This window comes from Hemitrygon akajei, chromosome 5 (assembly GCF_048418815.1).
Source record: "Hemitrygon akajei chromosome 5, sHemAka1.3, whole genome shotgun sequence".
Taxonomy (NCBI): domain Eukaryota; kingdom Metazoa; phylum Chordata; class Chondrichthyes; order Myliobatiformes; family Dasyatidae; genus Hemitrygon; species Hemitrygon akajei.
In genome coordinates, this window is record NC_133128.1 from 160765067 (window position 1) to 160790795 (window position 25729).

Sequence of the window (25729 nt, forward strand, 5' to 3'; positions counted from 1 at the left end):
AAAAGGAGTACAGTTTTTGGAAAACATTTACTAAGGGTAAATACACTAGAAATAATCTTTATTTATTAGAATACTTCTATTCTGTTTTGTAATGACCAAATATTGAACAAATAATTACAGATTAAATGAAAATATGTCTGTCACACATTATGTACTTACTGGTGATGATGGACCTTGAGTGACATTTACTTTAATTTCCAGTTCCTGAACTTTCTTTTTCAATTGAATATTCTCCGTTTCCAGTTCTTGAATCTGTAAAAGCAATTTTATTTGTAAAACTGCACGATTACTTTCACAGAAGTTCAAAGTAAATTCAACCTTGCCTCTGCGCATAAAATAGACCTTGGATTTCTATCTTTGGCATAAGGATTAAAATAAATCATGAAATGTATGATTATTACAATGGCTGGTGTTTTATTAAATGAAGTGTGAAAGATACTGCAGCAATTTTTCTTGTTAAGTCTGAGAAGGCAACATTCCTTGGATATTGTATGTTTAGATACAAGTAGTAGTTCATGCACATACAGAAATTGCTACTGAGCAACTTAGTTAAAGTTGCAGAAACTCACTTCACACACCAACCTCATTTGCACCATGCATTCCAACAAAGAGAACCTAATTAGCAGGGCATCCATATACAGTATCGATCATTGAAAATGTGCAATAATATTGAAGGGCTAAACTTGCATCCCACTTCTTTCAAACCCAAGTAACAGCTATAATTCTGCAATTAGGTCATTGAGTGATGACAATCAAGTAGAGCTGCAAGTGATACATCTCATAAAATTTGAATGGCTCTGTCATAACCAATATTCCAAGTAAGATGTCACCTTACATTACTGGACTGTAAAGCGTGGGTTCAGAAGATCAGTTGTTTTCCAAGTATTCAACCCCAGTGAGAAACATTACAATGGCCATGGTTGAGATGTTGTACATCAATTCAAGACCAATTTCAGATTTGGAAACATAACTTGCATCTAATCACTTTCAGAATTACAGGTGCTTCTGGCATAAATTGTCTGAGTTTCAGAAGAGCCAAAAGCAGCCAGAACTGAATCCTAGTGCTGAACACCACTGCAGATACTTTTAAGTTGTATCAAAGTGGGCCTCACGTTAGGAGTGAAAGCCTTTTGCAGTGAGGACCATAGTTCATGCAGGGCATGTAAACATGCACAGTCATCAAGGGAGTGACCTGAGTGGGGCATGTTCTGCATGCAATAGATGATTGATAAATCTCTGCCTGCCAGAAGCCTCTACTCCACATCAGACATGTAGGATCCAGAGCAGAAATCACAGACTTTGTTAAGTGTATGCTACTGAACAAGATCGCAGCAGATTTTGCCCGAAGTTTTTGCAGTCTTTGGAGTGAAATCATGTTAGCTGCTCTTTTGTGACTATCAAAGATTGATGACCTTCAGTTCAAGTTTGTTCAAAATGTTGGCAAAGTTTTTAGGTTTATACACGGAAAAACAGTATTCATTAAAAATTTTGTTTCCTGTATTTTTGATTATAAGCACCCACAAAGAAAATGGTAATTCCAACAAAATTTGCATTATACAATTCTATGCTAAACTTTCATGACTTCCTTTATGCTGATTTCACAAGACAGCTTGAGGGAATATACTGCTTTAAAAGCTTATTATAAAAGTAGGACCACCTATAGCTAAAATAAACTCTAATTACAGTTGACACTAAACCGTATTTTGATCTTAATCCTACATATACATAATCACAAATATGTTGAAGTTATTGCCCCATGGAGAACTACCACACTGAAAGAAAAACCAGACCAGAAGTGCATACTAATAAAGCTGTACAAGAGAAGAATGGAAAGGCAGAGTATCTTTATTTTTGTAGTTTGGCATGTGCCAATGCTCTGGCACAGAAATAATAATTGATTTACTTTTGTCTATATTGCATATTTCTATCATACTGGATGTACTCCCATGACAATGGCAAGACTCCAGCATTAAACAACAGTCTTAAGGCTATTCCGAGCTATTTCCTATCATATTTAAGGTTTCCACAAGTTTCATGGCAAGTTTGGTATTTTCAATTCGTTTCTACCGTTATTAGTAATCAGAATAATTACACAGCATTTGCAAATACTGAGTGCTTATGGAGCACTTCTACTCTGGTAAAATTAACATCTGATGTTAATAATTTTGGGCAGATTGACACTTGTGTATAAAATCTGCCCCAATGTATCCCCAAGCTGGAAGAAAATTGAAAAGTTTAGGAACACCAGAAACCTGAAGAATATCTGGGAAGTATATGCAGTATAATGATTTTCAGGATGAAAACCATTCTCAGGAAAGAAACCAACATGGATATTTGGGTTACAGATCGACTCAGATGGGAGGTTTAATTTGAACATCAAATATCCTCTAACTTTCCAAGCAAAATAATGGGAAGACTTATCCGTATTTAAACCATGGAGAAAGTAAGTACATACATTTGATTTCCATTGATAACTAACAGAAATTATTATCATAACCCATGGCTTATAAACTACTAAGAGATGCAACTTATTTGACTTGCTGCATGTTTATCAAATTTGATCCTGAATTTTGTTAAAAATGTTATATGTGCATGGTTACATCATTAGCACCATATTACTTGCATTGACATATGCATTACAAATTCCTACTGAAATTTCACATGTCCAAAGATTCATGGAAATGACCAAATTCACAATTAATACTCATTAAATCAATGGTTTAGGCCAGTACATTTGATTGTGCATCCATTTTAAACTCACTCGTTTCTGTAAGCTGGCAATCTGTTTTCTTGTCTCAACATCTTTTCCTCCAGTTTCCAGAAATTTCTTGTAGGCCAAGTCAAACGCTTGGCCAATAGTCAGTGTTATTTCTTCAGCCTGAAACAGATTGAAAATATTCTCATTTCCGTCCAAGATTTTGAGATTGCTGTTGAAGCAGAACTTCAGAAATATGCTCTGAGATCATGAAAGGTAATTCATAAATTTTCTATGCTTCTATGTTTCTATAAATAAATGGCCTTATTTATCTGAATTTTAAAACATATGGTCAGTGTTTAACTAATTTTATTCAATGCGTATCATCTAACCACATACCAGAGTCACACAACTTGGAAATTTAAAGTGTACAAAACCAAGTACCATATCCATGACATTCTCTCTACCCAAATTAATAGGACTGTAACTCCTGCTGTTTAGTTTGAATTCAGTATTTCCTTCTATGGAAGTGATTTGGTCTGGACTGAATTAAATCCTGAATGTTTGCTTTTGCCAATAATTACTATTTCAAGAAAGCATAAAATGTTTAACACAGATTCAATATATCTAACCATTAGTCTTCTCAAAATGCATTCTTTTGATTTTCTTGAACACGAAAGGTCAAACCAAATAATTGGGTATAATACTATGTACAACACAGAAACACATATTGTATCTTTTCTCCTCTGAGAACATCAACTGATCCAGAAGGGACCGTGCCAATGAAAAGTTTACAATATTGTCATGATATATTGCCCTTTCAGAATGTTCCCTGAAACAATGCCAGATTGCTCAGGCTCAATTGTAATAGCTTCATGCCCATATTTACATCAAAAGATGCAGTTGCTTTGATTTGTTAGCTGACACAGTTGAATAACTGTGCCACCTGCTTCAAAGGAACAAGTAGCATATTGCAATTCAGAATTGGCACAGCTAGTGAAAGCAGCTGACAGCCTTATCCCTGGGGTCTCTTTCTCCACTATTTTCCAAGCAGCTGTACACTGCATTCCCTGGAGGCGAGACTGACCATCATTTAGTGCAACACCCCGACAGTATCAATCAGGTCACCTAATGTCATGCTGCACTCTCTCTCTGCTAGCCCAAGTTTTAGCTTCAACCTTCAAGATCATTGTATCTGACATTTGCTTTTAGTAACAATTCTGACACCTAAGCAAAATTTATAGAGGCTCAAGAAAAAAAAGGCAATTTTTTATTGAGTAACTTTCATGTGCATGGGGAAAAATAGATTAAGCTCACAATGCTCCTAATGCAGAAGTCATGACACATCGTATTAAGGCAAATGTGGCCATGGCATATTTTAAAGGGTGCTATGGTAAAAAAAAATGTCTGAGCTAAATTCAGTTTGGCTGGTGTCAGATATATTTTCAGGGATGGGGCTATTTCCTAATGTAGCACGTAAACGATCTCGAAGGAGAGAAACTGTGTTACAGAACATGCATTCACTTAAGAAATACATTGCTGTAGGGAAATCAAATCACCTCTACCTACTGATTATTCCAATACACAGACCATCCTAATTCACATCTATGAATTGAACTAAGCCCAAGTGAACAAATGGGCTCAAGACATTGATGTAATCATGACAAAGGCATGCTAGCAGCTCCATGTTGTTAGGGATTTAAGGAAATTTGGTATCACACCAAACATTCTTACAAACTGGTTTACAAGTAAGTGGAGCTCCATCACAGGCCCAATACCACTACACCCCCAACATACGGATGGCACAGTAGCTAGCACAGTGGTTTATAGTTCCGGCAACGTAGGTTCAGTTCCCACAGCTGCCTATAAGGAGTTCATGCATTCTTCCTTTGACCGTGTGTGCTTCCTCCAGGTGCTCTGGTTTCCTCCCACAATCCAAAGACATACTTACTGGTTGGTAGGTTAATAGGTCACCGTAAATTGTCCCATGATTAGGCTATATTAAATCAGGGGTTACTGAGAGGCAAGGCATGAAGAGCCAGAAGGGCCTATTTTATGCTATATGCCAGTAAATTTAAATAAATAAATGTCAACTATACCTTGAAGGGGCAGTTCCTCAAGTAGGTGGCATTCATTATTAAGGCCATTTACCATCCAGCATATGCCCTCTTCTCATTACTACCATCAAAGATGAGGTAGTGCAGCTTGAAATCCGACAGTTCACATTGCTTCTTCCCCTACAATATCTGATTTATGAATGATTCATGAACCCATGAATATCATTTTTAATCTGCACTATTTTTATAGACTTATATGTCTTTGTACTGCACTTTTGGCACAAAAGAATAAATTTCACATCATATGTTAGCAATATCTGATTCTGAAATGATTTACATTATGTTTACCACAGAATTTCTTCAATAGCATAGCCTAACATCTCTTTTGTAGACTTACACACTTTTCACTGTCAAACACGTAGCACAAATGTTTATTTGACTCAGCATCCTTGCAAATAAAAGTAAATATCTTCTTGTCAGTTTTGTCATCTGCGCAGAAGGATATTCGGTGCAATTGACAATTATGCAGAATTTCCTGCAAGGCAAACACAGTTAAGTATTTTCATTATTCACCATTGTAATCAGATGAAAAGAAATCAAGTCACAGAAGATTTCTGAGCAGTATTTACTAAATAGTTGAGCCTTACTGATCTCTTAAGGAGTGACCATTTATAATTAAGAACATTTAATATAATTAATATGACTAATTTATTCTAATACAACTTGCTTTAAGCTACAAAGATGATATCAATTATGGCTTACTTTAAGCTACAAAGATGACAGCAATATCTTCCTGCATAATTTTCTACCAATCTCCATCTCAGTTTCTCCAATACAGAACTCCAGGATAAATTACTAATGATAATAAACCTTTTGAATACAGTGCTAATTTTCTTGATGCTACATTTTACTTAGAAATTTAGTTCTTCAACTGAAAATCATCTAATTAGGAAAAGCAACATACAAATTTTCATCACTGCCATTTGCTGCAATGTATAATCCCGCTCAAGAAACCAGTCTCATACGCCTACAATTTCTCTTCCATATTGCTTGGGAAATGTCATTTTATGATTTTTTGTTTATCAGGATGTAGCGGTGTGCTACACGCAGCGCTGAAATAACGACACGTAGTCGATGAGCTGCAGTTGCAAAAGAGATTTATTCGAACTTCGCGGCCTCGCTTTTAAGCCTTCCTGATCCCGCCCTCCCCGGACGGGAATGCTGTAGGGGGCGCGTATTCACAGTCCCGTCCCGCGCGCGGGCTTTTCCCCTTGCTGGTGAAACAGACTTGGCGCCCTTTTTGGGACTGGCCTCAATGCCGGCGCGCACCTATTTGTGAGCCGGTTCGAGTGCGCTGGGAAGTGGGTCGCCACATAACCTCACCCCCTCAGAACCGGCAATACACCCCCCAATATCCACAGTCTGGGCCGGACTCTGTTTGGGAGGTCTGCCTCTGCGCCGCGGTGCTGGAATCTCGACCGGCTGCGCCACGTCCACATGGGCCGGTTTGAGTCGGTCCACCGTGAAAACCTCCTCTTCCCCCCGATGTCCAGCACAAATGTGGACCCGTTGTTTCTGATCACCATAAACGGCCCCTCGTAGGGCCGCTGTAGCGGTGCCCGATGTCCGACCCGTCGTACAAAAACGAACTTACAGTTTAGCAGGTCTTTGTGTACGCAGGTCGGGTTCTGCCCATGCTGCGGTGGGTATGGGGGCCAGGTTACCGAGCCTCTCGTGTAGTCTGTCCAGGACTGCTGCGGGTTCTTCCTCTTGCCCCCTTGGGGCTGGTATGAACGCTCCTGGGACGACCAGGGGTGCGCCGTACACCAACTCGGCCGACGAGGTGTGCAGATCCTCTTTGGGCGCCGTGCGGATTCCGACCAGGACCCAGGGAAGCTCGTCCACCCAGTTAGGTCCTCCCAGGCAGGCCATGAGAGCCAACTTCAGGTGACTGTGGAAATGCTCCACCAGTCCATTCGACTGTGGGTGGTAGGCAGTTGTGTGGTACAGCTTTGTCCCCAAAAGGCTGGCCATAGCTGACCACAGGCTGGAGGTGAACTGGGCGCCTCTGTCGGAGGTAATGTGGGCCGGTACACCAAAGCGAGATACCCAGGTGGCGATCAGTGCTTGGGCGCAAGATTCAGAGGTGGTGTCGGTGAGCGGGATCGCCTCTGGCCATCTTGTGAACCGGTCCACGATAGTCAGGAGGTGCCGCGCTCCTCGCGACACTGGCAGGGGGCCCACGATATCCACATGAATGTGGTCGAAATGCCGGTGGGTGGGGTGGAACTGCTGCGGCAGAGCTTTGGTGTGTCGCTGCACCTTGGCTGTTTGGCAGTGCATGCACGTTCTGGCCCATTCACTGACCTGCTTGCGGAGACCGTGCCAAACGAATCTGTTGGAGACCATCCAGACGGTTGTCCTGATGGAGGGGTGCGCTAAGTTATGAATGGAGTCAAAAACACGCCGCCGCCAGGCTGCCGGGACGATTGGGCGGGGTTGGCCGGTGGTGACGTCACAGAGTAGGGTCCTCTCACCTGGGCCTACGGGGAGGTCCTGGAGCTGCAAACCGGAGACTGCGGTTCTGTAACTTGGGATCTCCTCGTCTGCCTGCTGCGCCTCCGCCAATGCTTCATAGTCTACCCCTTGGGACAGGGCGTGAATGGTATGGCGAGACAGAGTGTCCGCCACAACACTGTCCTTTCCCAAGACATGCCGGACATCCGTCGTGTATTCAGAGATGTAGGACAGATGGCGCTGCTGGTGGGACGACCAGGGATTGGACACCTTCGTGAACGCAAAGGTAAGTGGTTTGTGGTCCGTGAACGCGGTGAAGGGCCTACCTTCTAAGAAGTACCTGAAATGCCGGATTGCCAGGTATAGCGCCAACAGTTCACGGTCAAAAGCACTGTATTTGAGCTCGGGTGGTCGCAGGTGTTTGCTGAAAAACGCCAGGGGTTGCCAGCGACCCTCGATGAGTTGTTCCAGTACCCCACCGACTGCCGTGTTAGATGTGTCCACTGTGAGGGTGCACTAGCATCGCGGCGTTTGCCAAGGCTTCTTTCGTTTTAATGGAAGCGGCGGCGGACTCCTCGTCCCAGGTAATGTCCTTGCCCTTACCCGACATCAGGGCGAACAGGGGGCGCATGATTCGGGCAGCTGAAGGGAGGAAGCGGTGGTAGAAATTTACCATACCCACGAATTCCTGAAGGCCTTTGATTGTGTTGGGTCGGGGGAAATGGCGGACTGCGTCTACCTTAGTGGGCAGAGGGGTTGCCCCATCTTTAGTAATCCTGTGGCCCAGGAAGTTGATGGTGTCGAGCCCGAACTGGCATTTGGCCGGGTTGATTGTCAGGCCGTATTCACTCAGTCGGGCGTAGAGTTGACGGAGGTGGGACAGATGCTCCTGACGACTGCTGCTGGCTATGAGGATGTCATCCAAATAGATGAAAGCGAAGTCCAGGTCGCATCCCACTGCGTCCATTAACCGCTGGAACGTCTGTGCGGCATGCGGAGGAACTCGAAAAGGCCGAACGGGGTGATGAGTGCCGTTTTGGGGACGTCGTCCGGATGCATCGGGATTTGATGGTATCCCCGGACGAGGTCCACCTTGGAGAAGATCCATGCGCTGTGCAGGTTTGCTGCAAAATCCTGTATGTGCGGCACAGGGTAGCAGTCCGGTGTTGTAGCCTCGTTCAGCCTGCGGTAGTCGCCGCATGGTCTCCAGCCTCCTGATGCTTTGGGCACCATGTGTAGGGGGGAGGCCCATGGGCTGTTGGACCGCCGTATGATCCCCAATTCCTCCATCCTCTTGAACTCCTCCTTCACCAGTCGGAGCTTGTCCGGGGGAAGCCGCTGAGCACGGGCGTGTAGGGGTGGTCCCTGTGTCAGGATGTGGTGCTGTACGCCGTGACTGGGCATGGCTGCCATGAACTGCGGTGCCAGAACCGATGGGAAATCCGCCAGGACTCTGGTGAAGTCGTTGTCGGACAGGGTGATGGAGTCGAGGTGTGGGGCTGGCAACTGGGCTTCACCCAGGGAGAATGTTTGAAAGGTCTCGGCGTGGACCAGTGTCTTCCTTGGCAGGTCGACCAGTAGGCTGTGAGCCCACAAAAAATCCGCGCCCAGGAGCAGTTGGACTACGGCGGCCAGTGTGAAGTCCCACGTGAACTGGCTGGAGCCGAACTGTAACCGCACCGTACGGGTGCCGTAGGTCCTTACTGTGCTGCCGTTCGCGGTCCTCAGGGTGGGACCCGGTGCCCTGTTGCAGGTGTCGTAACTCGTCGGAGGTAAGATGCTGATCTCGGCTCAGGTGTCGACCAAAAAGCGGCGTCCCGACCGCTTGTCGCTCACATACAGGAGGCTATCCCGATGGCCAGCCGCCGTAGCCATCATCGGCAGCTGGCCTTGGCGTTTCCCGGGAACTTGCAGGGCGGGCTACAGCGGCGGGCTTCTGTGCCCCACCGTTGGTGGTAGAAGCACCATTGTTCGTTGGTCTCCTCACCCCTCCCTCTGGGGTTAGTGGGCTCTGCTGCCGGGCCTGGTCTGGTCTACTGCTGGGAGTGTGCCCTGGTGATCTGTGCAACGGACGCCCCACTCTCCTTCTTGGCTTTCCACAGCACGTCTGCCCAGGCCGCCATCTTCTGGGGGGTCGCTGAAATCCGCGTTGGACAGCAGCAGGCATATGTCCTCCGGCAGCTGCTCCAGGAATGCCTGCTCAAACATGAGGCAGGGCTTGTGTCCTCCGGCCAGGGACAGCATCTTGTTCATCAAAGCCGATGGCGGCTTGTCTCCCAAACCATCCAGGTGCAGTAAGCGGGCAGCTTGCTCGCGCCGTGAGAGTCCGAAAGTCCTTATGAGCAGGGCTTTGAATTCCGTGTATTTGCCGACCGCTGGGGGAGACTGTATGAACTCCTCAACCTGGGCCGCTGTTTCCTGGTCGAGGGAGCTCACCACGTAGTAGTAACGTGTGGCATCCGAGGTTATCTGCCAAACGTGGAATTGGGCTTCTGCTTGCTGGAACCATAGGTGAGGCTGCAGCGTCCAGAAGCTTGGCAGTTTTAACGAAACTGCATGAACAGATGCAGTGTCATTCATCTCCGGTCCAAATATCGTTTGGGCCGTCGGGGTCACCAATTGTAGCAGTGTGCTACACGCAGCGCTAAAATAACGACACGGAGTCGATGAGTTGCAGTTACAAAAGAGGTTTATTCAAACTTCGCGGCCTCGCTTTAAAGCCTTCCTGATCCCGCCCTCCCCGGGCGGGAATGCTGTAGGGGGCGCGTATTCACAGTCCCGTCCCGCGCGCGGGCTTTTCCCCTTGCTGGGGAAGCAGACTTGGCGCCCTTTTTGGGACTGGCCTCAATGCCAGCGCACGCCGATTTGTGAGCCGGTTCGAGTGCTGAGTGAAGTGCCAATGGACCGGATTATAACCAATCTTGTTCCTTTGTTTAAGAGGAAAGCAGTGACAAACCAGGAATTTTATAAGCTAGTGAGTCTTGCACCGAAGGTAGGGAAATTATTGGAGAAACTCATTAGGGGAAAGGAATCATTTGCATGTGGAAAAGCATTAATTTATTATGGATAGCTAGCACAGCTGTTCTGGTAACATCCCGTAAGATGGCGGTGTACTCAATCACTACTGGGTCAACCAAAGATGTATAATTGTCTTTTTTAAACTTATCTTTTATGATCGCAAGATCTGCTGGACATTGAAAAAGTGAAGTACTGCAGGTGTAGCCTCATTGACAGAGAAACTGGAGGAGCTGGGCTTGGTGCGGATCGTGCTGCTGCCTGCACCAGAGACCATGGAGAAGACGGTACCGGCGCGCAGCTGGTGTGCAGTCTAACAGGGTGTCATCACCCTGTTGTACATTGTCAATGTGGAATGCTGCAAGTCCGATTCACTGATTAATTGGCTGAGGGATGAGCTACGTGGCTTTGGTCATAGCGAGAACTACGCCTCAAACCATGATGTTGCCTGTTTACAGCCATCCAGGAGAGAGGTGTTACGGTCAGTGTGCTCCACTGGAGGCAGTATAGCATGGTATACAAGCTGGAGCTGCTGCTGCCCCTGGTGTTTGCTCAGCAGAAGACAAGCTGTGTTGCTTTCGATGCAGATTTTTGCAACATTGATGGACTCAGGGTCTGGGACTATATATATTTGTGTGACTGTATTTTACTGACATCTTATACGAGCTTGCTATCTTATATGTGCTTTATGCTATGTCATTTGTCTGCATTCATGGAAATTCATGGATGGTCGAACGTCAACTAAACTTGAACTTCTCACAAATTTCATTGAGGTTTCTACGGATGAAGAAGCTTAAACGTGGTTAGGGCAGCGGATGTTGTCTACATTGATGTTAAGGGCTTTGATTAGAGATAGAGACCTTGGGGTCATCTCCATAACTTCCTGAAAGTGACAACACAATTGGATATGATGGAAAAGAAAGCAAAGGGCGTTTCTGCCTTCATCAGATGGGAACTTGAATATAAAAGTTAGCATGTTATGTGTAGCTGTGTAGACCACATTTGGAATATTGTGTGTAGATTTTGTTACCACATTATGAGGAAGATGTAATGGCTTTGGAGAGGGTGCAGAAGAAATTCACCTGAATGTTGCCTAGAATTTCAGGATGTATATTGTATACACTTCTCTGACATTAAGTATACTTATTGAACCCTATTGAAGTGTTTTGGCCAGAAGGTGAAATTGGATGAACTTGGATTTTTTTTCCTTCTGGAGATTTGAAAACTAATGAGTAATTTGACATAAAGAAAGAACATTATGAGCAGCAAAGGCTGTTTCCAATGTTGCTATTGTATCTGCTGCTAGCACCTTCCCTAGCAACATATTTCAGACAGCTAACATTTTGTATAAAAACCACTTTCCTCAGTTCAACTTAAACCTGTACTCGGTAGTATTTGACATTTCTACAACTTGAGTAACTACCCTGTTATGCCTCTCCACATTTTGCATACTTTAATCAGCTAATGTGGTGAGTGGCACTGAGGCAGGAAAGAGGAGATAGTTATATTGGTAAAGATGGGTGGGACAGGTAGCGATAATTTGGCGAAGGGGGAATACGCATCAGGTCAAGCCAATTCAAGTTTATTGTCATGTGCATAAATATGGTGAGACACAGATACAGTTAAAAACTTGCCTGTGGTAGCGTCAGACGTGTGTAGATTTAGACAACACACAGAACATAAATTATACATACATTATATAACAGTGAAGAAAAAATCTGCACAAAACAAGATATTAGTGCAAAAAACAATGAGAAACAAGTCTACAGTTGTGCAAGGCGTAGTCTATAGTGTTCCATTGCTGATATAGAACTAGGGTTGCACAGTTTGTTTTAAGAACATGATGACTGTAGCTGTTCCTGAACCTGTTAGTGTGTGATTTCAGGCTACCATCCCCCAGTCCAATGTTAGCCATGTGAAGAGGGCATCAGTGGTGGAGTTCTTGGTAGGTACTGCCTTTGAGGCCGAGTGTGGGGAGGGATTGTGAGATGCTGTGGAAGGGGGGGGGGGGGATAACTGGTGAGATAGATTTTTTCTTAACAAATTCAGCAGGGAGGAATTAAAGAAAAGAAAATAGTAAGAGTCTGGAGTGAGTGATGGGAGCAATTACTAAGAATATTAAGTGAAGAATCAGCTTAGAAGAAGATGGATTCCTTAACTGAGCAATAGTTCAGAGAAGTTCAAGTCCATTATACAAAGCTAATGGAAGCAATTAACTTTTGGTTAATGCCAGTTAAAGAGTGCATGGCATAAGAGAGTATAAGTTTGACCCAAATAAGGCCAAAATGAGGATTCTGTGCCATCTGAGGTTACCTTGAATATTTTACCCCCAAGGTAATCACAAATATCCTACTTTAATATCTTTATAAACTATTTCCAACATTTTCATTACAACATATATTATGCTAACAGGCCTGTCATTTCCCATTTCCTGACTCACTTTTAGAAATTATATTTTCTAATTTCTAATCTAATGGAAATGTTTGAAAATGCACAATGGTTGTGGTGATCATCATGGTATATAAATCATGTTTGTCTATCCAATAGCTATTTTCTTAAAAAGTAGGATCAAGCATGAATACATCTTGCTTGCTTACAATAATTCATGTCTTCTAGTTCTTATTTTTTCAGAAGTAACATGCAGTTTCTGATGAAAAATGTTTATATGCTATGAAATACAGGTTGATCCTCCAGAAAATTATTTGAATAATTATTAATTGTTAAGAATTACTTACTTTTGTTTTGGAGTCTAAAATTTTGACGCCATAGATGGAGATTTGTAGTTCAACTTTGGGAGTCTTCTGACCTTCTGACTTTTTTATATGTCTTGCAAACTAAAAATAAAATAAGACAATTTCCAGGTTTTGTTTTTCTGCACTAATAAATGAGAATATAATTTATATAAAAATGAAAATATAAAAATATTCCTAATTACATCCTATTAGAAGAAACTCTATTAAATAAGAGCACACTAAATCCGCAAAATATTGGATTTTTGATTCTAAAAACTTCAAATGGCTCCAAAAAAAACTAACATCAGTAAATGCAACATTTAATGAACAACTCTTAAAGTCCGTCAAACAAAGATTAAATACAAAATGGCTTCAAAACTTGCTTAATTATATCTTCTATTCTGACTTCAAATTGCTTTATATCAGTAATTTCCACATAAAAAAGCTCTGTTGTTCTATCCAAAGTCTGAATGTTTCAACCCGCATGTCCTAAGTACATTACAGATAAAATTTGGACTTGCCCATTCTTGCAGTATCCTTTCAATAGTATAGTAGAACAGAATCCATCACATACTACAAGAAAGGACAATCTCCATGAACTCCAAAAAAGAGGCATTTGTTTTTGTCAAATCTCCGACTCTATCCAATTATAACTGCATTAAGCACAATTAAACTTGGCACTTCCTTCTCTTTTTCTTGAAATCAAGGGCACCATTAATGGTAACCGAAGTGCCCTAAGCAAGCGAACGTTTCAAAAATGACTGGATAATTTACAGAGTAATTCTTTTGTTAAAAAGAATGCAGCTATTGAAATAGCAATTTATCATCAGCAGCACATTCATTAACCATATGAAAAAATACATAAAATGTGTATTGTAGCTAAAAACAAAAATACTATACCCACACATTTTTCTAGTCGCTTTTCCCATCTTATTTTATTGCTCTATACACTCTATTTTTGGATTCAAAGTGAGGAAGCTATGTACAATGAATATATGTTGCAAACCAGTGATGAGGATGCAAGGTCAAAAGAGGCCTTGGAAACTTGTAAAGTGTAAGGAAAATGATCACTGGGACAATCTGGAAATCCACGATCACTTGCTTTGATTATTTGAAGTCCAACAAGTTGTATTCTGGGGTAATAATATACAACATAATCAAAAATGTAAAATAACTAGCAACATAAATAAAGCAATACACACAAAGTGCTGGAGGAACTCAGCAGGGTCAGGCAGCATCTATGGAAATGAATAAACAGATGATGTTTCAGGCGGAAACCCTTCGTCAAGACTGAAAAGGAGGAAGGAAGATGCCAGACTGAATAATAATCCTCAGATAGAAACTGGGGCATTGCGAAGAACAAGAACAGGACAATCCTAAGCAGGTTCCATTTGAGGGCTTGGGATATATGACTGGATGCTTGGAAATGTTTTTCTTTTCAATACCTCAATGGTGAGAATACCTTTCCACAAATAGTGCAATACTTGAATGCACAAAAACCAGTATCTTATCTAAAGTGAGTTGTGATGAATGTACAATAACAGCAAGTATTTTAACAATCATGGAAAGCGAAAGATATTTCTGAAGTAGCACAAAAGTCACAAGATCATTTAAACCTCAAACCATCAAAACTTGCCGAGACTTACCAAGATGATAGTTGAAAAGAGAAGTCAAGCAAGAGGTTGTTATTGTTGAAGAACCTCTTGGCACAATAATCTTGGGGCCTCTCACGTTATGCATCATGAGATATGTTTATTTGTGGCTTAATAAGCAAGAATATTCAAAAGTTATAAAGTCTCATACTTGGGCTTGTTTTTCCAAAAGAGCAACACAGTTGGAGATGGTATCAATGAATTTTAGAGAATTTTGCTAATGGAAAGGTATAAGTAAGAATGGACTTTATGATCTCAGAGCAATAACAAGAGGAAGAATCCCAAAGCAGGATAGGAATATGTCATGGATGTAACACACAGATACAGACTGCCTATGCAATCAAGATGATGAACTAATACATCCCCAAACACCATATTATTTTCAATGTTTTCAGAAGTGCTCAGGCAACTACAAAAACATGATATAAAGCTCAAAAGAAGGAAGTGTGCAAATTGATAAAGCTACAAAGCATGGGAATATTACCGAACTTCCATCTTTAAGTATGGTGTGGTCTTCTTGTATCAAGTATATTGAGAAGACAAATATTCAGACACTTCCATATTGAATTATCTGTTTTTATGAGTGCAGATAATTGCCTTGATTAAATGGTGTGATTACAGAAAATCTGAACAGCTGATATCTAAGTGCACTACTCAAGATTGCAAAGACATACATGTATAATATAGAAATCAATTTTAAAAAACACAATTATTGTGAGAAATTGATTAATAATTTCTTAGTACTTGGAGACAGGCATTCAAAATGGACCGAGATGAAGGACTTTTGGTCCTACGCTAGAATAAAGTGTACATTGAAGAACTGAACCCCGTGTTCCTATGTCACAGATGTACTTTTGGATAACAGTTCATTTAATGTCGATTTGTACATTGCATGAAACAAGATAATATTAAAGCACATGGTCATTTGACCATATTGTCCATCAGCAAATGGCAGAGTTTTCAAAGCACCTCTGAAGGAATAATTATTGCAAGGATACTGAATTTGAACAATGAGACATATATAAATTCTACTAAACTACAGAACCAAACATTCCGTAACAAGTTATAATCCTGCTGTAGAAGACTAACCTAACAAGAGCTCAGTTCAGTTAAATCTGGAGAGGGGTAACTATGAGTAACAGAATTATGAGTCAAGCTATAAATCAGCAATATAAGAATTCAAGTGGCAATGCTAACAATTCAAAATGGGACGATGTGTGATTATTGAAGTGTGCTGCAGAAAGAAATCATGAACCTATTCCAGAGGAGACTGTCGAAGAAACAAAACGAAATGCAATAAACTAATTTTTAAAATACACCAACAAGTCAACAAAGGGATACAACATCAATGGAATGGGTTCCTTTGAGAAGATGGAAGTCAACTCAGGGAACCTGTAACAGGGTCAACGTCCAAATAATAAGGAAATGTCTTCTTTTCAGAAATGGAAAAGCAGTGTTATATAAATCTCCGATTATAAAGGTCTAATGCATGTGCCCACCAACACTGTATTTAGTAACACTGAATATCTTCGGGCAGCTCTTCATGTCCCTCCATGTCTTCGTACTGCTCGAGTTTAAAAACACACACATTGACGTAAAGCAATACAGGTCCTGCTGAAATACATAATAAGCACAAAGTCCTCCTTGTCCAATATCATTAGCTGGTTTTGTATCTACACCAGGTATAGCTGGTGCCTTGGGCATAGTTAATTCGCTAATAATAAAATATACACATTCTTGATCGATAAGCCATGGAACCTGGGCCTCTGCAATTGGATCCTCAACTTCCTAACTGGCAGACCACAGTCTGTGCTGATTGGTATTAATAACTCGTCCTCACTGATGATCAACTCTGGCACACTTCAGGGATGTGTGCATAGCCCACTGCTCTGCTCTGCCTATACCCATAGCTGTGTGGCTAGGCATAGCTGAAATGCCATCTATAATTTTGATGATGATACAACCATTGTTGGCAGAATCTCAGATGGAGATGAGAAGGTGTGCAGGAGCAACATATACCAGCTATTTGAGTGGAGGCACAGCAACAACCTTGCATTCAACTCCGTAAGACTAAAGAGCTGATTGTGGAAAATTCAGAAAGGGTAGGACAACGGATCACAAACCGCAGAGGGATCAGAAGTGGAGAAAATAAGCAATTTCAAGTTCCTGGATGTCAAGATCTCTGAGGATCTTACCTGTCTCCAACATATTGATGCAACTATAAACAAGGCAAGACAGCGGCTGTATTTCACTAGGAGTTTGAGGAGATTTGGTTTGTCACCTAAGACACTTGAAACCTTCTAAAGATGTACCATGGAGAGCTTTCTGACAGGCTGCATCGCTATCTGGTATTGGGGGAGTGTGGGGTGGAACAACTGTACATGATTGAGAGAAGCTACAGAAAGTTGTAAAATTATCAGCTCCATCTTGGGTACTAGCCTCCATAGTATTCAAGACATCTTCAAGGAGAGGTGTCTCATTGAGGACCTCCAACACCCAGGACATACCTTCTTCTTATTGTTACCATCAGGAAGGAAGTACAGAAGCACAAAGGCACACACTCAGCGATTCAGGAACATCATCCGATTCGTAAATGGACATTGAACCCATAAAACCACCTCACTTTTATTACTGCAACACACACAAAATGCTGGTGGACGCGTTCCACCAGCATTTTGTGTGTGTTGCTTGAATTTCCAGCATCTGCAGATTTCCTTGTGTTTGTCACTTTTATTATTTCTGTTTTTGTACTATTTTTTAATTTAATTACTTAAAATGCACATATAACTTACTGTAATTGATTTAGTTATTTTTTCCCATATTATCATGTATTCCATAGTACTGCTGCCACTAAGTTATCAAATTTCACGACATATGCCAGTGATATTAAATCTGATTCTGAACTTTCTGAAACATACAAAAGTTTCTATGTGTTCTCATTTCTATGTGACAGGTTACAAAGTTTTACTAAAATATTCACACATATTCAAATATTACAGCTTACAAAAAAAAAACGATATGCTTACAGTACTGGCTCCTGGACCAACGTAGATAACTTCAATTAGCTCAACACTGAACTGAATCCACAACCTATGTATTCACTTGCAGAGACTCATTACCTCATGTCCACAAAATCATTTATTACTTATTTCTTTTTTAATATTTACACAGTTTCTCTTCTTTTACAGATTGCTGAGGGGATCTGATTCCTGAGGGAATTGGGCCTGCAGTCCTCGGAGTCGCCTGATGCCAGTGGCCGGAGGTGGGGACGTCGTAAGGGGTGTGCGAGGAAGCGGAAGTGAGGCGAGCGGGCAGGAGTCCAGGTCAGGAAAAAAGCAAACCCTAGCCGGCTGGCTCTCCTGTCTATTCTGCTCTCCAATGGACTCGGCGGGAGTACAGAAACAAATGGAATCCCAGATGCCGCCACTCAGCTATTTATTTATTTAACAGATTTTCCCCGAAGTCATCAGACTACCAACCTACTGCCCTCTGCTATGCCTATTGTCTTGTTTATTATTTATTGTAATGCCTGCACTGTTCTGCGTACTTTATGCAGTCCTGGGTAGGTCTGTAGTCTAGTGTAGTTTTTGTGTTGGTTTACGTAGTTCAGTGTAGTTTTTGTATTGTTTCATGTAGCACCATGGTCCTGAAAAATGTTGTCTTTTTTTTTTACTGTGTACTGTACCAGCAGTTATGGTCAAAATGACAATAAAAAGTGACTTGAATTTGAACTTGATTGGTTGCTTGTCCTTTTTTTTGTTTGTAGTTTACCATTGATTCTATTGTTACTTTGTATCTTCTGTGAACACCCACAAGAAAAATGAATCTCAAGGTAGTATATAGTGACATATATTTACTTGGATAATAAATTTACTTTGAACTTAAACTACTATTTTATTGAAATATATATTAAAACACAAATCAGAAAGACTATAACACAGCAAAATAAAAATTCCATGTCCCATTTTAATCTGACAAAAGGTTTTCCAGTATAAGCTTAGGATACCTGTAAACAATTTGTTGTATTTTTAATTACCACATCATATTTCCCTGGCATATTTAGTTGGTTCATCAGTCTTCCTATGGATCTGAATAATGGCAGAACTATCTAGCTCAGAATTCCACCAGGACTTCAGAGATAAAGGAAAGATACAACAGCCTTTCATTAAGAATATTACTCATAGTGCTTTAAAATGAGAGGGAATATTGACTTGCTTAAAAAGAGATCATTTATCTCGTAATTCAATCCCAGCTACTATTGTTTTCTGCTGAGTGAGTTATTCAAAGATTCAGAGTACATGCATTATCAAAGAATGTATAAATTACACACCTTGAAATCTGTTTGCTTACAGGCAGCCACAAAGCAAGAAACCAGGATAACCCAATTTAAAAATAAAGAAAGAACAAAAACAAATGTGCAGGGAAAGACAGAGAAAAAAATCACAAATCATGCAGACAACAGAAGTAAGCCAATGGGTTTCTGAACCAGACTGAGTCCCAGATTCCCTCCAAGAGCCCAAGCTTCAATCTCAGCTCAGCAAGCCACTTCTCTCACTCACTCAGTCACTCACTTTATCTCCAACGGTGAGATAAACTCTGTCTGTGATCCCGGCTCACACACATTGCACCTCGCCATGCCTCAGCAAGGCTCATCCCCTAAACCAGCCTCGCCTCCTCATGGTCTGCATCGATAGTTCACCACAATTTACTTCAGAATAGGATGGGATTGAATTGACTTTATTTCCTACATCCTTCACATACACGAGGAGTAAAAATCTTTATGTTAGGTTTCCGTCTAAAGGTGCAATGTGCAATCATAGTAATTTATAATACTATATAATAAATAGAACAGTCAATGTGACATAGAAATACACTTAAATCAGCGTGAGCTAATCAGTCTGATGGCCTGGTGGAAGAAGCTGTCCCGGAGCCTGTTGGTCCTGACTTTTATGCTGCGGTATTGTTTCCCAGATGGTAGCAGCTGGAATAGATTGTGGTTAGGGTGAAAGATATTATAAGTAATGTTTTTAGTCGAATCTCTTGCCTTTTGATCTACCGGTAAGCTGTTGCATACTTTCCATAGCACCATCTTAAACATGATTTGGCTCCATCAGCACTTAAAACTATTAAATTCAGGGTGTTTTGCTAACAATAATTTCACAATTCTTGTGTAGATACGAAGTAATTTAGCTGCTCAACTATCAGCTAAGATTTCAGACAGCTCAACAAAATAACTTTCTGCTTGTTTTTTTCCAGTGTCCGATTTTGGCAGCAAAGTCAATGAGTACTAATCATGCAGCAAAGACGCAAATCCATCTGTGTTTGAGTAGTTAAACCCTTGCATTTGCCCACACTCAGAGGCAGAGCTAAAAATAATCAACACCTTCACTGAAGCAAATAAGATAGTGGTCTTGCACTATACTTAAACAAGACAAAGGCCCTCTACCAACCTGCCATCTCTCAGTAGAATCAAACATTAATGATGAAATTCATCACCACCTTTGAAATGCCAGCCCAACCTTTGGTTAAGTGAGGAGAAGGGATCTGAAGATAAATCTTGCGTAAAACTGACGGCTTAGTAAACAGCAGTGATGCCTATTTTTCTACATGTTTTGGCGAACTGGACAAACTATGGGAGTCATCTCAAAGCACTTGAAAAATACCAGCAATCCTGCTTCTGTAAAACTCTCAATTCACTGGAAGGTTAAGTGAACTCAGTCTTCTCTTCCATGCCAACATCACCAATATATAGATCCGAATCATGCTGAGTTGGGCAGATGATCACGTTACAGATATTAGACGAGAATATTGTAACTGATACCTTGTTCTGAACTCTGTCTTAGGAAAAGACCAGCAGTGGAGAGAGGAAAAGATTCATGAATGTGCCTCAGTGTGTCTTTGAAGAAATGCAACATTATGCTTAAGTGATGGACGTAGTAAACCATTCACCAGCCAAACATGTAAGGCATCTCTTGCCCTGTCTGTGGAAGTCTGCAGTTCACGTATTGGCCTCATTAGTCACTTCAGCACCCAGAAAAATGGAGTGGAAGTCATCCTCGATTTCAAGGGATTACTTAAGTCAACATAGATGGGAACTGATGTAGTCGTTTTCACTAAGTCTATGAAGTTACATCCCACAGACCTCTATATGAGCTGAATTAGAGACAATAGGCTGGAATAAAGAAATAATAATTCCACGAGCCTCCTGACATTGGGGTCTTCATGTACATACAATAAGTGTTGTATCACCCTAGGACCTCCTGAGAGATAGCTGAAATTATCTAATTTCTAAACATGAATAACAATATCGAGTGCCGTACAATTTGGCAGAATGTGCAGATTTCACTCAACAGAGCAGACTATGTATCTTTACTTCTCACTATCAGTCACAAATTTTTTTGTCATGTTTCCTATACTTAATACTAAATAATGAAGTAGAAGGGAGTGAGTTTTGAGTCCATTAGAAACAACACATTCTCGTCACAAAAATATTCAGCCACTGCTAATTTCCGTTCCCTGCCACTGAAAAATTTGAGATTGAACATGCCAGTCTGCCACATGGGTGTTTATATTTTTGATCAGCCTGCCATGTCAAAAGCCCTGCTATGTCCAAGTACATCACATCAACAAGCTAGACCTTTCACTCTCCTTGCTAGCTCCTCACAAAATTGTTCCAATCATGAACAAATTCACAAATTGATCAAACTTTGTCTTTCTAAATGAATACTTTCCTTGAAGTGTAAGATTAATCAAATAAGTGTGTGTCTGTTTTACCTGAGAATGGGTATGTGTGAGTAATTCTTTGCTCCATAACAGAGGGCAACCAATCCCTCTAAGCCAATCATTTCAGTAAATCAAGCAACCTTTTGCCCTATTGATGGCCAACATGCTTCATATTAGTTTAACATCAGTGACTAAATGTAGGTTCCAAATAAACCTAAGGGTTAAATAATCAAAAAATCCAAGATGGGCTAATCTTACAAGATAGTCTTACAACATTCAAACAAAACACAAATGTTGTGAGATTTCCTTCACAATTGTAACTGTTAGCATTTACAGTAACATACTGGGGTCAGTCCACTTGCGTACATCACAGCACCAAATTTATGGTTTTAGACGCCCTTTTGAAGTAGGACAGGAGTTTCTGCTTCTGCCATCCTTTCATGCAGCAAATTCCAGATACTGACCACCACATTTCCTCATGTTCCCTCTATTCCTTCTATACTTCTGAACCTTCTGCTAAAGGAAATGGCCATTTCTTATTTATTCTTTTCAATCCTCACATAATGTCTATACCTTAATTATTTTATTCTTCAGCCTCTTCTTATCCAGTCTTTCCTCACAGCCACAATCTTCCAGTACTTTCTACTTTTGAAAATGCTCTTTGCATCTTCTCTAGAATACTCCTTCATTCCAGTCATCTGTTGTCAGGTTGTGCATGCATACAACATGTGGTCCAATTAGTTCATCCATAGTTTCCTTTCTCTTATATTAGAAGCATCACTTAGGCTTTCCTAATGACCTTATTTATCTGTACACCCCAAGGTCCCATTGTTCTTCTACCCTATTTAATATACTTCCATTCATTATATGTTCTGTTGTATTGTTACTCAACAAACGCATTACCTCATAATTCCCCAGAATCTATTCCACTTGTCATTTATCTGCTGCAGAGATCAGACCTTCTACAACATCCTGCATCACTCCCCTTCAATGTTAACCACAACACCAATTTTTGTCACCTCAAACTCAAAGTTCAGTAATTAAAATACATCAAAAAATTCAACTTTGCAACTAAGGAACCATATTAATATCTACAAGCAAAAAACTTTCCAATCAGAAAAACATACAGCAACCACTGCACGTTATTTCCTGCGCTGAACAATGAGTACACGACGGACCACACAAGTTGGAACCTGGTGCAAAAAACAAACTGCTGAAGAAACTCAGCAGGCCAGGCAGCATTTGTAGATGGAAATATCCACATGAAGAGTTTCAACCCAAAATGTGGACCACCAGTTTCCCTTCACAGATGTTGGCTGGCCTGCTACATTTCTCCAGCAGTTTGTTTTTGCTTTGGATTGTTTGAGCTTGTCGGTCTTGGATTCCATTAAGCTTTTACTTTTTTGTTCAGGCTGCCATTCGGATGCATATTAATGGTATTGCAAATGCCTGCATAGATCACATCAAATGTATGGCCTTCGTCAACCACTCCCTTAACAAAACTATGCTGTTGGCAACACACATAAATTACTGGAGGAACTCAGTAGGCCAGGCAGGCAGCATCTATGGAAAAGACTAGTCATCGTCTTGGAACACACACAAAATGCTGGTGGAACACAGCAGGCCAGGCAGCATCTATAGGAAGAAGTACAGTCGACGTTTTGGACCGAGACCCTTCGTCAGGATGTCGGCCCAATACGTCAGCTGTACATGTTGTTCCTCCAACCTGAGAGTGGCCCCATCACGATAGTAGAGGAGGCTATGGATTGACATATCAGATTGGGAATGGGAAGTGGAATTAAAATGGGAGATCCCACTTCTTCTGGCAGATGGAGCATAGACGTTTGGCGATGCGGTCTCCTAATCTACGTCTGGCATCATCGATATACAGGAGGCCACACCAGGAGCACCGAACACAGGTATATGACCCCAACAGACTCTCAGGTGAATCGATAAGATGGATGTGGAAAGGATGGTTCCTCTGCTGGATGAAATGGCAGAGTGGATTTGATGGGCTGAATGGCCTAATTCTGCTCCTATGTCTTATGACTAAACTTTTCCTTTTTATATGAAGGCAGATGTTTTCCCATGTAGTTGATCCCATTAAACTACATGCAACCTAAGTTAAACTATTTGGTCTGTAATTATTAAATAGTTTTAAGGTAATCTCTTCAACTAATTCTCAAATACAGCATGACCACATAAGTGATAGCTTCAATGAACAGTGAAAGCAATATGGTATTAATTTTATTTTTGCAGTTTCATTCAGGATTTAACGTTATTATTAAGTGGTGCTCTCATCTGTCAATAATTCACTCTTTACACTAACTGAAATGAGAACAAGACACTTAACAATATTTAGGAGAAAAACAGGCAACTGTTGCCAGTGAGAGGTGACAAAATGTTAGATTCCATTGGAAATCTGAAAAAAATTTAAAACTTTGATTCTTCTCTACTTGATTGTGGAGTGCCTATATTAAATAAAGTTCCTAATAAAACTAATGCTCAAGTTAACTGAGAATTTACTGCACAAAATTAGCTGATCATAATTTTGGAAGGTCGGATTTGAAGTTAGATTACAGGTTTAATGGCAGGATTCATGACCGTGCAGGAACAGAGGGATCTTAGGTTCCACGTTCATAGATGTGTTGGCCTTCATTAGTAAGTGTTACGTACCCCATAACTGGGTGTCTGACCAGCAGAGAAAGAAGAATCTGTTGGAGTCTGGTGGTACCAAACTAAAGGTGTTTATTAGTAAACTACACAATACAATATCAAAAATGCAAATATACATATAAAACAAGTTAGCAGTAATAAACCTAAAAGTGTGGGAATAATAATAATCAATAATAAACAAGCTCTATCGATGTCTAGAGGTAAATGAATTGTCATAGGAAAGTATAGAGTTCAGTTCATAAATGCTGATGTAGTTATGGTTGTTGTATTGAAATCGTTGGAGAGAGACAGAGAGCGAGCGAGATGTAACAGCAACAGCTGCGGCAGGCAAACCTTTTGTGGCTTTCTTAATCCGTCGTATCGTTGTGGCCATTCAGTTATGACACCTCTGGTCTTCAGATAGACCGTTCTTCTGTGGTGGACTCGTCACTCTGGCATGAGTGGACACACACACAAGTCCCCACTGGCCCTGCTGTCACACTGTGAGCTTTACTGACCGATCTCCTGGTTCGGTCTCCGAAGCCCCCACCTTTCTGTGGGTTCCCAACACTCAGTCAGTGTCCACTGGTGTGTCTGAAGGGTGTCTCTCCAGACCTGTCTTTTATCCCCACTCACGGGGTCTCAGCTATCCATCAACTCTGAATGACCGTGTCCATCAAATCAGGCCACTCCTGCTATCTCCTGAGGAATGTTAACGAGCAAAGTAAAGTCCTTGTAGTGGAAGGTAAATAATCCAGGAAGAGTCATAATACAGTAAATCAACAGTCTCTCTCCCCCTCTTATCTGTAGCAAATGTTCTTGCCTGGGCTTTATCTCTCTCTCTCTCTCTCATGAGCAGCATAGTAACAGCAATAGTTCGTAGTTCTCGGGGGGGGGGGGGGGTTGGGAATGGTTAACTCTGCACCCCATTGTCCATCACTCATAACATAAGGGTTACACCACTCTTGGAGTTTTGTGCTTAGTTCTAGGCATCTCATTATAGGAAGGATGTGGAAGCCTTGGAGTGGGTGCAAAGCAGGTCACCAGGATGCTGCCTGGACTAGGGAGCATGTCTTATGAGGATAGGCTGAGCAAGCTGGAGCTTTTCTCTTTGAAGCAAAGAAGGATGAGTGGCGACTTAATAGAGGTGTAAAAGATGATAAAAGGAAGAGGGTAGATAGCCAGAGATGATTACAGCTAACAGAAAGGAGCACAATTTTAAGGTGATTGAAGTACTGTATAGGATAGTGGTTGACAACCAGTCAATCGTGATCGACTGGATGATCTTTGGGACTTTTCCAGTAGATCCCCCAAAAAAAGAAAAATAAATACACAAATACTGTTGTAATGTGAGCATTATAAAAATAAGTAATACTAATTAGGATAATGGTAATATAGCAATACTCCTGCTATGGAAAGCTGTTTGTAAAAGAGGTTGTTTCCGGGATTGCAGCATTTTATTTCCGTTCTTTCTGCCCGGTGCGCATGTGTGTACAGCCCCTCCACCATGCACTGGGGTTCAGTGAAAACCTCTGTATATTAAATATTGGTTTTGCCATCCCAGATAAAGTTGTTCCTTTGGGCATGAAGACGTCGAGTGGTCCTTTTTCAAAGTAGAAGTTACTGCAAATACATTATGCCTGATAAACCTTTTGATGCAAAAGCAAATTTTACCCCTAGAGC

The 25729-nt window shown here is 41.4% G+C and overlaps 1 protein-coding gene across 21 annotated transcripts in view; it reads right to left on the reverse strand.

Moving 5' to 3' along the window:
* The window catches only part of LOC140728384 (PTB domain-containing engulfment adapter protein 1-like), a 383776-nt gene that overhangs the window by 70276 nt on the left and 287771 nt on the right, over window positions 1-25729 (reverse strand). For all 21 annotated transcript variants that reach the window (XM_073047019.1, XM_073047016.1, XM_073047013.1 and 18 more), the window contains 4 exons: window positions 13020-13118; window positions 5150-5287; window positions 2762-2878; window positions 160-252 (listed from right to left, as the gene is read on the reverse strand). In XM_073047019.1, the coding sequence (XP_072903120.1) occupies window positions 160-252; window positions 2762-2878; window positions 5150-5287; window positions 13020-13118 (447 nt within the window). The remainder of the gene's footprint in view (window positions 1-159; window positions 253-2761; window positions 2879-5149; window positions 5288-13019; window positions 13119-25729) is intronic.